General features: G+C 40.5%; 1 protein-coding gene across 1 annotated transcript in view; it reads left to right on the forward strand.

Annotated features, from left to right (window-relative positions):
• The window catches only part of THOC1 (THO complex subunit 1), a 52,582-nt gene that overhangs the window by 14,874 nt on the left and 21,585 nt on the right, over window positions 1–16,123 (forward strand). Inside the window, exons 8-11 of the mRNA XM_062201438.1 lie at window positions 2,269–2,351; window positions 4,233–4,306; window positions 10,039–10,147; window positions 12,175–12,306. Coding sequence (XP_062057422.1) covers window positions 2,269–2,351; window positions 4,233–4,306; window positions 10,039–10,147; window positions 12,175–12,306 — 398 coding nt within the window. The remainder of the gene's footprint in view (window positions 1–2,268; window positions 2,352–4,232; window positions 4,307–10,038; window positions 10,148–12,174; window positions 12,307–16,123) is intronic.

The following is a 16,123-nucleotide window of genomic DNA, read 5'->3' on the forward strand; positions in this document are numbered from 1 at the left end:
TCTATCTTTTCCTATAATAATTACAAGGGTGTCCTGGTGTTAATTTTCTATCCCTCTCATTCCTTCTGTATTTATTAATGGGATTCTTCTGTAAGGAAGAATTCTCTATTCTTCAGTTACTTTTTAGATTAGTCAACTATTTGTGAATGAAGTCACGGGTATTTCTTTTATTCTCTGGATTATAATTCTATAGTTTCATTATTTTTGCTCAAACTGTTCCTGTTTTATTGGCTGGGAAGTTGTTTCAGTCAGCTTTTCATCACCATCACAAAATACCTTAGGAAAGCTCGTTTAATGAGTAAAGAGATTTATTTTAGCTCACGATTCTGAAGGTTCAGAGTCCAAGTAACATGATGCAGGCTTTGACCCTTGCAGGGCTCCATGGTAGATTAAAGGACCTTGTGGTAAACTATGGAGGAGAGTAGTTGACCCCAAACTCAGTCTTTTACAACAACCAACTCCTGAGAATGCTTTCTGAGGGCACATTCACAGTGAACTAAGGATCTTCTAAAGATTCTACCACCTGGGGACCAGGCCTTTACCACAGGGACCTCTGGGAAATATTTAACATTCAAGGCATAGCAGAGGGACACGCTTTTGTCACAGCAGTTAGGATGCTGCTTAGGACTCCTACATCCCATATCAGAATACCTGGGTTTGAGTCCTAGCTCCTCTTCTGATTCCAGCTTCCTGATACACATTCTGGGAGGCAGTAGATGGCTCCAGTACTTGGGTCCTTGCCACCTACATGGGTGACCTAAATTGAGTTCCTAGCCCCTGGTTTGGGGCTGTTGCAAACATATGAGAGTGAACCAGCAGATGGAATATCTGTCTCCATCCCTCTCACACTGCCTTTCAGATAAGTTTAAATAAATAGATAGTAAACAAATCATAGCAAAGTTCTTTGATTTTCCTGGTGTGAGAAGACTATTCAGGCAGATCTTTTATTTTCCCTACTGTTAGAATCATCCAGTTTTCTAAAGAGCCTAGTTTCTGTTTTGTTTTGTTTTTTAAAGAATGATAGTTGAAACCAAGATCTAGGCCTTAAAGTGCTCAGTGCTTCTAGAATATCACTACTTCTAGGCTCCCTCAGTAAACAACTAGGAGGCCAGCACCGCGGCTCACTAGGCTAATCCTGCGCCTGTGGCGCCGGCACCCCGGGTTCTAGTTCCGGTTGGGGTGCCAGATTCTGTCCCCGTTGCTCCTCTTCCTGTCCAGCTCTCTGCTGTGGCCCAGGGGGTGCAGTGGAGGATGGCCCATGTCCTTGGGCCCAGGAGGAAGCACCTGGCTCCTGGCTTCAGATCAGCGCAGCACGCCGGCCGCAATGCACTAGCCATAGCGGCCACTTGGGGGGTGAACCAGTGGAAAAGGAAGACCTTTCTCTCTGTCTCTCTCTCTCATGGTCTAACTCTGCCTGTAAAAAAAAAAAAAAAAAAAAGTGAACAACTAGGAAAGATGTATGTATACTAACCCATGTACATATTTATATTTCTGTATCTGTATAGATTTTATAAATGAACAGCAGCAAAAACTGTAAGAGCATACAGATACCTCTGAGTTTTGTCCAGCACTAGTAGACTTGTTTATTTGTTTGTTTATTTTTTGACAGGCAGAGTTAGAAAGGTCTTCCTTTTTCGTTGGTTCACCCCCCAAAATGGCTGCTACAGCCAGCGCGCTGCGCCTATCCGAAGCCAGGAGCCAGGTACTTCCTCCTGGTCTCCCATGCGGGTGCAGGGCCCAAGCACTTGGGCCATCCTCCACTGCACTCCTGGGCCACAGCAGAGAGCTGGACTGGAAGAAGAGCAACCAGGACTAGAACCCGGGGTGCAAGCATCACAGGCAGAGGATTAGCCAAGTGAGCCGCAGCGCCGGCCGACTTGTTTATTTTAATATCTTTCAGTGACCTGGTTCTCATTAACTATATCTAACGAATTTTTTAAAGCACCCTCTCTTTTTGATAAGTATAATTTATATTTGTGCTTTAGCAAATTTAAGTTACTCCTTATTGCATTCTCTAGAATTGTTCTTAACTAATTATGAATAACAAGGATCAACTATTTGTTACATAATGTAAGTAGAATACTGTGCATTCTAAAGGGCATATTGAAGACGTAAAACTATTTGAAAATCAAGTGTAGAATGATTTCTTACTTGGTCTTTTGTTTAGTCACAGATTTAGACTTTATGTGTTTGGGTTATATGACACCAATTATATTCTTACATGTTTAGGTGTCAATTTGCTTTGAAATCTTTTTTTTTTAAAACTAGGTCTTAACCTGCAGAGTCAGTTTAACCTGGAAAATGTCACTGTTTTCAATACCAATGAACAGGAAAGCACCCTGGGTCAGAAGGTGAGACTGAAAATGAAATCTTCCCACAAAACATGTTTGTACTTTTGTTACTAAGATAATTCGTATGAATGGGCCTCTAAATGATAAAAAATTAAAAGATATTTGGTTATTTCTTTTTACAGGCATAATATGTATTCTTTGTAAAAAAAAAAAAAATATTTTGGAGTAGCTATACTGTTCTGTTTTGCTTTAGATTTTATGTATTTGAAAGAGAGAGAGAGAAGTCTTCCATCTGCTGATTTGCTTCCCAGATGGCCACAATGGCCAGGGCTGGGACAGGCCAAAGCCAGGAGCCAGTTTCTTCTAGGTCTCCCACATGGGTATCAGGAGCCTAAGCACTTGGGCCATCCCCCACTGTTTTTCTCTGGCACGTTAGCAGGGAGCTGGATAGGGAGTGGAGCAGCCAGGACGCAAACCAGCACCCATATGAAATGACGGCACTCCAGGTAGCTTTACCCACTAAACCACAATGCTGGCCCCAGAATAGCTATTCTTTTATTAAAGTGAATTAAGAGAGTAGCTGTGGGGTGGGTATTATGGTGCAGTGGGTTAAGCTGCCACTTGCAATACCCACATCACATATTGGAGTGCTGCTTCAAGTCCCAGCTCCTTTGCTTCCAATCCAGCTTCCTGCTATGCATGTGAGAAAGCAGCAAATGATGATTCTAGTGCTTAACCCCCTGCGGCCATCCACATGGAAGACTTAGATGGAGTTCCAACTTCTGATTTGGGCCTGGCCCAACCCTGGCTGGCATTTGGGAAGTAAATCAGCAGACGTAAGATCTTTCTCTGTCTCTCCATTTCTCTGTTGCTCTGCCTTTCAAATAAATAAAATTTAACAGTAATAATCATAATGTAAATTATGGAGTAGCTGTCCTTTCTAACATTGACCATTTTCACATGCAAAACACATTTCTGTAAATACACATTACTGTAGTCATGCATAGCATTATTTATCCAACCTTTTAGAACTTGTTGTGTCTATGTACAGATATAGGTCATTTTTTTCCCCAAGTGAGATCATACAATGCATACTGCTCTTAAATGCATTTTCTTCTTTTAACTGATGTATTTCTGCAGTGGTGCATTAATCTTGGGTTTTTTACTGTCTCCTCTGTCTTTGAATAGATATATCACAGTCACCTCTCAATGGATATTTAGATATTCTGTAATCATGAAAGATTGTTAACATTACAGTGGGATAGTACTATATAAATCATTACTAAAATATGCTGTTATCGCCTTAGGGTACATTCCAACAAGTAGAATTGCTGGGTATGTGTGCATATTTCAGATTTTGATAGCTATTGCCTGGTTACTTTTCAAAATGATTGTACCTTAATACTACCACCAGTGACAGAGAATGCCTGCCCGTTTTCTGCAGCCTCAAACCAACACTAGGAATTATCAAGTTTTTTTTAAATCTTGGCTTAGTATAAATACTGGAAAAGTCTTATTTTAATTCACATTTCCTTGATTATTAATAGTGTTGAAGGACTTTTTAGTAACTGGAATTTATTTTTTCTTTTGTGAATTTCCTATTTATATCACTTGCCCATTTTACTATTGGATTGCTTTTGTCATTGTATATATATTCAAAACAAATAGCTGTAGAGCCTTTATTCCCAGAGAGAATCCATTGACCATGTTTTGAGAAACTGTATCTTTGTGACATGTATTATTTCATTGTCATATTGCTCATGAGTTCTTGGATCCTTGTCACAGAACTCTTATTGCCTTAAAGGTTAACTATAGGTAGTTACTATGACTAGACGTCTTTGAAAACAGTTGCTTAGCAGTGTGCAAATGACATATTATTTTAGTGTTCATCTTCTGCTTCATGACTGCTTCATAACTAGCTGTATATTTTTTTCAATTTAGCACACAGAGGATAGAGAAGAAGGAATGGATGTAGAAGAAGGTGAAATGGGAGATGATGAAGCTCCAACAACTTGGTAAATTCTTAGAGCTTACGGTTTTTTGATTTACAAAAATAGTCCTTTAATGAGTCATCAAGTTCTGAAGTAAGGATATAGACAAGGAGGAAGGAATCATGCTTATAGCTTTCTTTCATTTGTAACTTTGGTGTATAGTAAATGATAAATTCCAAATCACTGATAGTGCAGACATTTCATTGTTTATATAGTTTAACTTTTGCATAATCCCAGTGTTTGAAAAGCCAACTACAGGCAATCTTTTGAGCTCCTCCCCTTCTCCCTTTCATTAAACTTGTGGACTTCTTACCTGTGGGTATTAGACTAACTTTTAATGAAGTAGCAATAATAAGAAACCTCCTTTCCATTTCCTCTTCCCTCTTGCTCTTATTACTGTTTCTGATCTCATCTTCTTTAGCCTTGTGCTTTTTCTCCGAATAATTTCCTCTGTGCTAGTTAAAAGCAGTACGGAAGAAAAAAGGAAGGTATAAAGGTATACTTTTTTTCACTAGTACTCTTCCAAATGTTTTGAGGGGATGAAAGTTATCATTGGTTGTTGCTGAAAGAATTTCCATTACTCTCTTCCAGAAGGTAAGAGCAGATTCCTTTGTGTGTATAGGGAGATGTAGTCCTAGCATCTCAGATTTCAAATTCAAACACATCTCCCCAAAAGAAAGAAAAGAAATAGTATGTCTCCAGGTTTAGTTCTAGTATTTCCCAGTGATAGGATTGAACAAGTTCTAAACTCCGTACAACTCAGTTTTACCATCTTTAAAATGTGATAATGTCACCTATTCATTATAGCTCTTTAAAAGATGAAATAAGATGATCAAAAATGATCTAATAAGGCACTTGTTAGTTATTACTGTAATTGTTGGTTTTTTTTTTAAAAAAAAGGTCGTCTTTTTTTATTTATTTATTTTTTATTTTTTGACAGGCAGAGTGGACAGTGAGAGAGAGACAGAGAGAAAGGTCTTCCTTTTTGCCGTTGGCTCACCCTCCAATGGCCGCCGCGGTAGGTGCGCTGTGGCCGGCGCACCGCGCCGATCCGATGGCAGGAGCCAGGTGCTTCTCCCGGTCTCCCATGGGGTGCATGACCCAAGGACTTGGGCCATCTTCCACTGCACTCCCTGGCCACGGCAGAGAGCTGGCCTGGAAGAGGGGCAACCGGGACAGGATCGGTGCCCTGACCGGGACTAGAACCCGGTGTGCCGGCGCTGCAAGGCGGAGGATTAGCCTAGTGAGCCGCGGCACCGGCTGTAGTTGTTGGTTTTATATGTAATAGTAAACACTTAGTGTTTATTCAGTGTCAGTAGATAACTATTATTAACTATGGTTAGTATGTTTTTAGCAACCTATTCATAGACATTATGAATAAAACGTAGCAAAAGCTTGACTTCAGTCACTTAAAAGTTGTTATTCATTACTTATTTGTAGCAAGATTAACATGCTTCAGGTAGTAGCTGTTACTCCAGCAAAGTTAGCATACTTTATTAAGCTTTCTAAATGAGTTATCTGACATTACACATAATTGACTGCCATTGCAATCTAGGTGGATACTACATGATCGCAAGTCACTTTTGAAAAATAAAATGCACAGATCTTTGTGGCAATTGTTTCATTGCAGATTAGGAAATTTTTCAGTTACTTCCAAGATCACAGTTTTGTTGCAGGTGGTTGAAGTTCTCAAAAATGGAAATGTGCGATACCCGATAGGTTGCTCTGCTATAAACATGTGTATTTTTTCTTGAATTTATACGCCAATTGTTATAAATTTTTAAAAAATTATTCTTCAAAAAGATTTTAGGATATTGAATTGTAGTTTGTGATCTTTTTTAAAAAGATTTATTTATTACTTATTTATTTGAAAGATGGAGTTACAGAGGTATGGGGGGGTTTTCCATGTGCTGGTTCATTCCACAGATGCCCACAGTGCCAGAGCTGGGCCAATCCAAAGCCAGGAGCTTCGAGCTTGAAGCTTCCTCCACATCTCCCATATGGGTGCAAGGGGTCCAAGGACTTAGACCATCTTTCATTGCTTTCCCAGGCACATTAGCAGGGAGCTGGATCAGAAATGGAACAGCCAGGACTCAAACCAGCAGCCATATGGAATGCTGGCACTGCAGGCAGTGGCTTTACCCACTAATACCGGCCCCTCTAATTTTCACTTTAAAGCTCTGACTATTATGTTGTTTTCTTTGAAGTGACATGCCCACTTTATTTTTAATAAAATGTTGACTAATTGCCTATCTAAAGTCATGATTTGTCAGTAAGAATGATTTTATGTTAACGGAATTAACTAGTCCAGTTTGCAGTACAGACATTTGCACAAGTGCTTAAGCAAGACAATTTTCATTCTCTGATTTGCAGCACAAGTGTTTATAATTTCAGCTCAGTCCATATTTTAGAATCTAAAAGAAATGTATTTGAAGGACTGGCGTTTTGTAACATTGAAACTGCAGCTTGTGATGCTGGCACCCCATATGCCACCACACCAGCCCCCTTTGTTTGTGATCTTAATATGAATTAGATTGTTAGATGGAGATTTTTTATCAAATATGCTTTCATATGTTTTACTGAAATACTTTTCCTCGGGCTGGCATTGTGGCACAATAGAGTAAACTGCTGATTTTAACACCATATTAGAATACCAGTTCAAGTCCTGGCTATTCCACTTCCAGTCGCACTTTCTGCTGGTATTCCTGGAAAAGCAGTGGAGAGAGAATGGCTCAAGTAGCTGGGCTCCTGTCACTCTTGAGGGAGACCCAGATGGAATTCCAGGCTCCTGGCTTCACCATTGCAGCCATTTGGGGAGTGAACCAACACATGGAAGATCTTTCTCTATCACTCTGGCTTTCAAATAATTAAATAAATAAATCTTAAAAAAAAAAAAAATACTTCGTTGGGCCAGCGTTATAGCATAGCTGGTAAAGCCACCACCTGTTGCACTGGCATCCCACATAAGCATGGGTTCATGTCCAGGCTGCTTCACTTCTGATCCCTTCTGGTGGCCTGGGAGGGCAACAGAAGGTGAAATAAATAAACTTTAAAAAACAAAAAAAATTCTTTTTTCTATCTGAAATCACATGTCTTTAAAATTTTTTGTAAAAACTATATTTTCAACTAGTTATTTTATACTATTTTAAATCCAAGGAAACTAAGGTATTTTTCTTTAATTTATTTATTTATTTGAAAGTCAGTTACACAGAGAGAGGAGAGGCAAAGAGGGAGAGGTCTTCCATCCAATTTTTCACTCCCCAGTTGGCTGCAATAGCCGAAGCTACACCAATCTGAAGCCAGGAGCCAGGCGCTTCTTCCAGGTCTCCCATGCAGGGAGCTGGTGGGTAAAGCCACCACCTGCAATGCCAGCATCCCATATAGGCACTGGTTCAAGTCCTGGCTGTTCCACTTCCAATCTAGCTCTGTACTATAGCCGGGTAAAGCAGTAGAAAATGGCCCAAGTCCTTGGGCCTCTGCACCTGCATGGGAGACCCTGAAGAAGTTCCTGGCTCCTGGCTTCAGATCAGCCCAGCACTGGCCATTGCAGCCATTTGGAGAGTGAACCAGCAGATAACAGAAACCTCTCTCTCTCTCTCCTTTCTCTCTCTCCCCCCTCCTTCTCCCTCTTCTTCTCCCTCCCTCTCCCTCTCCGTCTCCCTCTGCCTCTCTCTGTAACTCTGTCTTTCAAATAAATAAATAAATCTTTTTTAAAAAAAGAAGTAGAAAGATCTAAAAATAGCAATCACTTGGGTTGGAAGAAGTCTAAACTATTTGTTTTGACATTAAAAAATAAAGCTAATAAAGTCACTACAGAATGGGTTTTTTTGTGTGTGTGAAACTAACTTGATAAGTAATATATTTATCTCATACTAGAGTTTCTTACCCTGGTGTACTAGTTATAATTCCTGGGACTTTTTTTTTTAAGAATTATTTAATTGAAAGGCAGAGTGTGAGAAAGCAAAGGAGAGCAAGAGACACAGAGATCTACCATTGGCTGATTCACTCCCAAATGGCCACAACAGCCAGAGCTCAGCCAAGCCAAAGCCAGGAACCTGAAACTACACCCCGGTCTCCCACATGGGTGACAGGAGCTCAAGTACTTGGGCCGTCTTCCATTCCTTTCCCAGGCATCACAGCAACACGACAAAACTGGCCCCAATTCCTGGGGCTTTTAACATATTATCAGATTAACCTGATTTGAAATAACATTGAAGTTATTTCTTCTCATGTCAAAATCTGGAGACAAGCAGTCCAGGACTAGAGGAGCTAATCTCCCACTCAGTGAGATTTTCTAGGCACCCAAGTTCTTTTCTTTCTTCTTCTTTTTTTTAATTAGTTAATTTTATTTATTTGAAAGACAATCACAGAGAGAGAGAGAGGGAAAGACAGATCTTCCATTTGCTGATTCACTCCCCAAATAGCCACAGTGCTTAGAGCTGGGCCAGGCTAAAGCCAAGAGTCTGGAATTCTATTAAGGAGTCTCCCATGTGGGTGGCAGGAGTCCAAGTACTCTGACCATCTTCTGCTGCTTTCCCAGGCATAATAGCAGAGAAACTGGATCAGAGGAGCAGCTGAGATTCAAACCAGGGCTCAAATAGGATGCCAGCATCCCAGTGTCAGCCCCTCCTAAATTTTTGTTCCATTGTACCTCATTGTTTGGCATTTTACTGTGCTGCAAGAAGGCTCACTCTCATGTCTGCATGCTGGTCAGCAGGAACAGAAAAGGGCAAGTGGTAAAACATGGCCCAAAAGTTGCACATATGACTTCTACTCCCAAGCTGAATGGTCAGAATTGAATCACATGGCCATATCTGGCAGCAGTAGAAGTTGGGAGACAGTCTTTAATTTTTTTAAAGATTTATTTATTTATTTGAAAGTTAGAGTTAAACACAGAGAGGAGGAGAGGCAGAGAGAGGTCCTCCATCCGTTGGTTCACTCTCCAAATGGCCAAAGCTATGCCCATCTAAAGCCAGGAGCCAGAAGCTTCTTCCAGGTCTCCAACGCCCGTGCAGGGGCCCATGGAGTTGGGCCATCTTCTACTGCTTTCCCAGGCTATAGCAGAGAGCTGGATCAGAAGTGGAGCAGCCAGGACTCGAACCATTGCCCATATGGGATGCTGGCACTGCAGGCGGCAAGCTTTACGTGCTACGCTACAGTGCTGGCTCCGACAGTCTTTAATTCTTAGTAACCATGTGTGCAACCAGAATTCAGGGACTCCATGAGTATAGTTAAAGAGCCTCTATTGGAATCTATGAGTCACCTGAAATTGCATGTAAAAATTTATGTAATTATTTGTGACTGTGCGCTTTTCTAGAGAAAGAAGGCAGTGCTCTCACAATTCACTGAAAAGAGTTTGTGACCCAAGAAAAGTTAAGAATATTTAGAGGGGCCGGCGCCATGGCTCACTTGGTTAATCCTCCGCCTGCGGCGCCGGCATCCCATATGGGCGTCAGATTCTAGTTCCGGTTGCTCCTCTTCCAGTCCGGCTCTCTGCTGTGGCCCGGGAGGGCAGTGGAGGATGGCCCAAGTGCTTGGGCACCTGTACCCGCATGGGAGACCAGGAAGAAGCACCTGGCTCCTGGCTTCAGATTGGTGCGGCACCGTCCATAGCGGCGATTTGGGGAGTAAACCAACGGAAGGAAGACCTTTCTCTCTGTCTCTCTCACTGTGTATAACTCTACCTGTCAAATAAATTTTTAAAAATAAGAATATTTTGATATTTGATATCTTTAATGTAACTTTTATTTTATTAGCTCCATCCCAATTGATTACAACCTGTATCGAAAATTCTGGTCACTTCAGGATTACTTCAGGAACCCTGTGCAATGCTATGAGAAGATTTCATGGAAAACTTTTCTTAAGGTGAGTTGCCAATCACAGACTATCAGAAACCCAGTATAGATAGCTAATGGCAGACTAAAAACTAAATTCTTGTCCACCTTAAATTTTTATATCTATTTTATAATATACAAAGCTAAATTGTAAATTAATATTTAAACCAATAATTTTATGGAGTATTTTCTAAGTAACTTGGGGATTTAAAAATTGATTATAGCCCTTTTTTTAATATTATAGTGATTGTTGTCAACATAAATTGGTGATTTTTTTTCTGCAAAATACATTCTCTATTTGCACAAAATTATTTTTGTTCTCCTATTAAAACAGGGGTCTGCAAACTGGCCTTGCCAAATCCAACCTGCTGCTTTGTAAACTTTGTAAAAAAAGGTTTATTAGAATACATCCATGACCATTCATTTAATCTTCAGCTGTGTTCCATCCAAATGACATAGTTGAATAGTTGAAGTTGAGACTATGTGGGCCAAAGAGTCTAAAATACTTATATTTTACAAAAAGTTTGTCAGCTCCTGTTTTAGAACAGTCCTCTATGTTCATTTTTCTTGAGCAGTTGTTATCTTTTTCATCATAATTAAAATCCCAGAAAAACAGATGGCTCATAAAGTAGCATAGTGTGGGCTGCTGTTGTGGTGCAGTGGGTTAAGCTTCCACACACAACACCAGCATCCCATATGAGCTTCCAGCTGCTCCACTTCCAACCCAGCTCCTTGCTAATAGCCTGGGAAAGCAGTGGAAGATGGCCCAAGTCCTTGAACCCCTGCCACTCACATGGGAGACCTGCATGAAGTTCCAGACTCCTGGCTTTGATTTCACCAGGCCCGTTGTTGTGGCTGTTTGGAGAGTGAACCAGCAGATAGAAGATCGATCTCTCTCTTTGCTTCTCTCTGTAACTCTGCCTTTCAAAAAACTATTTTTCAAAATGTAACATAATGTTTATTATGTTTTCTAAGTTGAATTTTTTAACAATTTTTATTAAGAAAAAGAGGGAAAAAGAGATTGAACTCCCATATGCTGGTTCAGCCCCAAACACCTGCAATGGCAGGTAGAGGTCCAGGACACAGCTGAAAGTCAGGAACTTATACCTTCACATCTGTGGATTCAACCAACTGCACTAGAACATACTGAGGGGGAAGGAACTGAATGTGTATTGAATAGGTATAGACTTTTTTTCTTGTTACTACTCCCTTAAAATACAGTGTAACTATTTATGTAGCATTTACGTTGTATTAGGCACTATATAAGTTATCTGAAGGTGAATTAAAGTTTATAGGAGCATGTGTATAGGTTACATTCAAAAATGGTGCTATTTTACATGAGGTACTTGAGAATTCACAGATTTGGTATCTGGGTGGCATTTTGGAATCCATCCCCAGCAGATACCAAGGAACAGCTCTTTTCTCAAAAACATTCCATTCTCTGTATCCTTTACAAACTGTATAAGAAAGCATGTTTTCAGCCGGCACCGTGGCTCAATAGGCTAATCCTCCGCCTGCAACGCTGGCACACCGGGTTCTAGTCCCGGTCGGGTTGCCAGATTCTGTCCCGGTTGCCCCTCTTCCAGGCCAGCTCTCTGCTGTGGCCCGGGAAGGCAGTGGAGGATGGCCCAAGTGCTTGGGCACCTGTACCTGCATGGGAGACCAGGAGAAGCACCTGGCTCCTGGCTTCGGATCAGCGCGATGCGCTGGCCGCCACACACCGGCCGCGGCAGCCATTGGAGGGTGAACCAACGGCAAAGGAAGACCTTTCTCTCTGTCTGTCTTTCTCACTGTCCACTCTGCCTGTTAAAAAAAAAAAAAAAGAAAAGAAAGCATGTTTCCTCTGGAGTAGACCGTTTAATCCTACTTTTACAGTACGATAAAATCTCATACTAAATCGTTGTTACTACTTTTTTGCTATGATGATTCTTGTTTAATATGCCTCACAATATACATCTTTGATTCATTGAGAGTAAATTCTAGATATTTTCAGAAAAGTACTAAACAAATTTTTGGTACCAATACTAAATAGAACTAACTGATGTTTTTACTTTGCAGTATTCTGAAGAAGTTTTAGCGGTTTTTAAAAGTTATAAATTAGATGATACTCAGGCCTCAAGGAAAAAGATGGAAGAATTGAAAACGGGAGGAGAACATGTATATTTTGCAAAATTTTTAACAAGTGAAAAGGTATAAATATTTCTTTTTTACTAAGCATAATAAGAAATTTTCTCCTTTTTTCTATTTGATGGCCTCTTCAAATTAAGGGCAATAGAATTGTTTCTTTTAATTGGAACTGATAAATGTTAGTTTGCGAATCCCATTTCTTCCTTGCACAAGTAGGACTAATATGATTTCAAAGGTTAAAGAGGTTTTACAGTGAATCTGTTTTACAGACATACTTTAGAATACCTGTAGTTTAATTTCAAGTGTGTATATATTTTAAACTTGATTAGGATTCAGTGTGTGCTTGTGAAAATATTTTGTGATTAATTTATCATTTAGGTACAGATAAGGATTTTGAAAGTTCCCTGTTAATCTTATTTATACATTTTAATAAGTATATTTTGTTCAGATTTAAAGGGTTTTATAAGTTTTCTGGTCAAGATGGCATACCGAGTTTGTTTCAGCTCACTTCCTTTGCTCCAAATACATAGCCATGACAGGCAAAATATAAAAAAGAAAACCAAAAAAGCAAAGCTGGGCTTCCAGAAACAAGATAAATGTCTTCATGGACCTGAAATATCAAGTAGTAATTGAAACTGAAGCTGTGGCCTGTTGAACTCTTTCCAGAGTAGGTGAAGGCACCAAGAGTTTGGCTACAAATAATGGAAATCAGATGTGCTCCATGTGGAACAAGGGGCCAGAGCCAGATTCACTGCTCGAAACCAGGGACTGGGTGAAACTTTACCCACTTAACATAAAAATACTGCCAGTCCTTTTCCAGTGGCTGTGCTTTTATAAGAAGACCTGAAGTTAATGAAGACCCAGCTTTATGTCCATCTGCTTGTTCAGTGTCTAGATTGTAGTCTCCTCTGGGTGCTCATGAAAGAGACGCTCCAACAAGTCATCATAAGATTTTTCTAGACTTGAGTCTAGGGCCCTGGTGAAGGCAGTTGCAAAGCTGCTAGATAGGGAAGGATGTACAGAGGGAAAAGGAGGAAGTAAGCAAACATCCCAAAAGAAAAGCCTCCTGCTCAAAACTCTCTGATAAATTAAAGTTCAAATATCCATAAAGAAATCCAGTGAAGGAACTTCAGCAGAATCGGCTATTGGGATATATGTGTATCTATTCCTGGTGAACTATACAGCCTGATCAAGACTTTGTGTATGTTGTGGGTACTCAGAGCTAATTGAGATAGCACCTATTGAAAAAGAGCAAGAAATACAGCAAACAGGCAGAAATGAAATAGCCTTTTAATTGAGAGTCCTGGAAATCATTGAAACCAAAGCATAACACCCAAAATTAAACTATAGATTGGACATAGATGAAGAAAACTACTGAATTGAAGATAGTGATAACATCATTCAGCATGTATCTCATAGAAATAGTTTTATGTTTTAGTGAAAAAGCAGTTAAAAGCCGTGGTGCATTTCTCTAGTAAGTTTTCTGAAGAACAAAATTGAGGGAATGGTATAGAAACTGCACTGAAAATAATTCAAGGAAATATCAGTCCTTCAGATTAAAAGTGTGCTCCAGCTAATCAGGAGGAATAAAGAAAGTTAAACACACATTTCAGTACTTCATGCTGTAGCTCCAGGGATACAGAGGAAGAAGGAAAACCTTAGTCCCCAAAGGTAAACAGAGACACATCCTGGGAAGGAATAGCAGTTTGTTGCCAGATTTCTGATAACAGCCATCAATACCAGAAGACTGCAGAGAAATGAAGTGCTGAAAAAAAATAACCATCAGTGTAGAATTTTTTACCCAGCTAAGTGCATTCAAGACTCTGGATATAAGAAGGACATTTATTTTCAAAGGCTGGGAAAAAAATCTGAAAAAACTACTAATGGATGTTCTTCAAGAGGAAGGAAATTAAATCCATAGGAAAGGAGTGGGATACAGAAAGCAGTGGTGAGCATAAAAATTGAAAATTGTGATGAGTTTACTGTTATAATAGCAAGTTTATTAACTGATTTTTTTTTTTTTTTTTTTTTTTTAAATTTTTTTTTTTTTTGACAGGCAGAGTGGACAGTGAGAGAGAGAGACAGAGAGAAAGGTCTTCCTTGGCCGTTGGTTCACCCTCCAATGGCCGCCGCGGTTGGCGCGCTGCGGCCGGCGCACCGCGCTGATCCGATGGCAGGAGCCAGGTGCTTCTCCTGGTCTCCCATAGGGTGCAGGACCCAAGTACTTGGGCCGTCCTCCACTGCACTCCCTGGCCACAGCAGAGAGCTGGCCTGGAAGAGGGGCATCCGGGACAGGACCGGTGCCCCGACCGGGACTAGAACCCGGTGTGCCGGCGCCGCAAGGCGGAGGATTAGCCTAGTGAGCCGCGGCGCCGGCCTATTAACTGATTTTTAAATTTAATGTGAAACAGCTAGATGACAATATGAGGAGGGAAAGCAGAGATTTAATGAGTAATTTTTTTTTTTTTTTTTTTTTTTTTGGACAGGCAGAGTGGATAGTGAGAGAGAGACAGAGAGAAAGGTCTTCCTTTTTGCCGTTGGTTCACCCTCCAATGGCCTCTGCGGCCGGCGCATCTCGCTGATCCGAAGCCAGGAGCCAGGTGCTTCTCCTGGTCTCCCATGCGGGCGCAGGGCCCAAGGACTTGGGCCATCCTCCACTGCCTTCCCAGGCCATAGCAGAGAGCTGGCCTGGAAGAGGGGCAACCGGGATAGAATCCGGCGCCCCAACCAGGACTAGAACCTGGTGTGCTGGCGCCACAAGGTGGAGAATTAGCCTGTTAAGCCACGGCGCCAGCCTTAATGAGTAATTTAAACTCACTGCATTCTGTGTGATCTTCAAGGAAGACAGGAATCTGAATAACTTCAGACTTTTTATGTATGTTAAATGGGTAACCACTAAAAGAAACTAACCTGTAATTCTCAGCAGAGACTAAAAGGGTGGGGTTTGGGGGGGATCTAGAGTGCTTTCAAAATCTAATATCAGCAAAAGGGGAAGAAAAGGACTAGAAAGTAAGGTAGAATTAGTGTCAAACATGTCAGTAATATCACCTAAGACTGATTTAATTCATGTAATAAAAGAGATCATCAGATTGGATCTTTAAAACTTCAGATATATTTATTTATTATTGGTTGAAGAAAAAATCCAAAATTTTTACCCTATGTAGAAGATAGGAAGACAGGGCCAGCACTGTGGCATAACAGTTAAGGTCGCTGCCTGCAGTGCTGGCATCCCATATGGGCAGTGGTTCAAGACTTGGCAGTTCCACTTCTGATCCAGCTCTCTGCTGTGGTCTGGGAAAGCAACGGAAGATGGCCCAAGTCTTTGGGCCCCTGCACCCACATGGAAGACCCGGAGGAAGCTCCTGGCTTCGGATCGGCACAGCTCTCGCCGTGAACCAGTGGGTAGAAGACCTCTTCCCTCCACCCCCGACTCTCTCTGTCTCTCTCTGCCTCTGCCCCTCTAACTCTGCCTTTCAAATAAATAAATAAATATTTCCAAAAAAAAAAAAATGGGAAGAAAATATCAAAGCTGAAGTGTCAGTTTAAATATGTCATCAGGGTAGAAAAATTATAAAACAAAACACTCAGTAATAGTTATATACATGAGTTATAGGATGCATTTCTCAGAACATGACAAGTATTCTAAATTCTGGGTGTCTTAAAAAGTTTTGTTGTTGTTTTGTTTTTTTTTTTTGGTTTTTTTTTTGTGTTTTTTTTTTTGTTTGTTTGTTTTTTGGTTTTTTTTTTTTTTTTTGTACAGAGAACATTCCTAAAGGATGTTTTAATAATGGGTAACAGGATTAAACATTTTCAGAGATATCTTCACATTGGATTGTAACATTAATGCTGCTATATCATTCTTCATTTATTTTATCAGACA

The sequence above is a fragment of the Lepus europaeus genome, chromosome 9, assembly GCF_033115175.1.
Source record: "Lepus europaeus isolate LE1 chromosome 9, mLepTim1.pri, whole genome shotgun sequence".
NCBI lineage: Eukaryota > Metazoa > Chordata > Mammalia > Lagomorpha > Leporidae > Lepus > Lepus europaeus.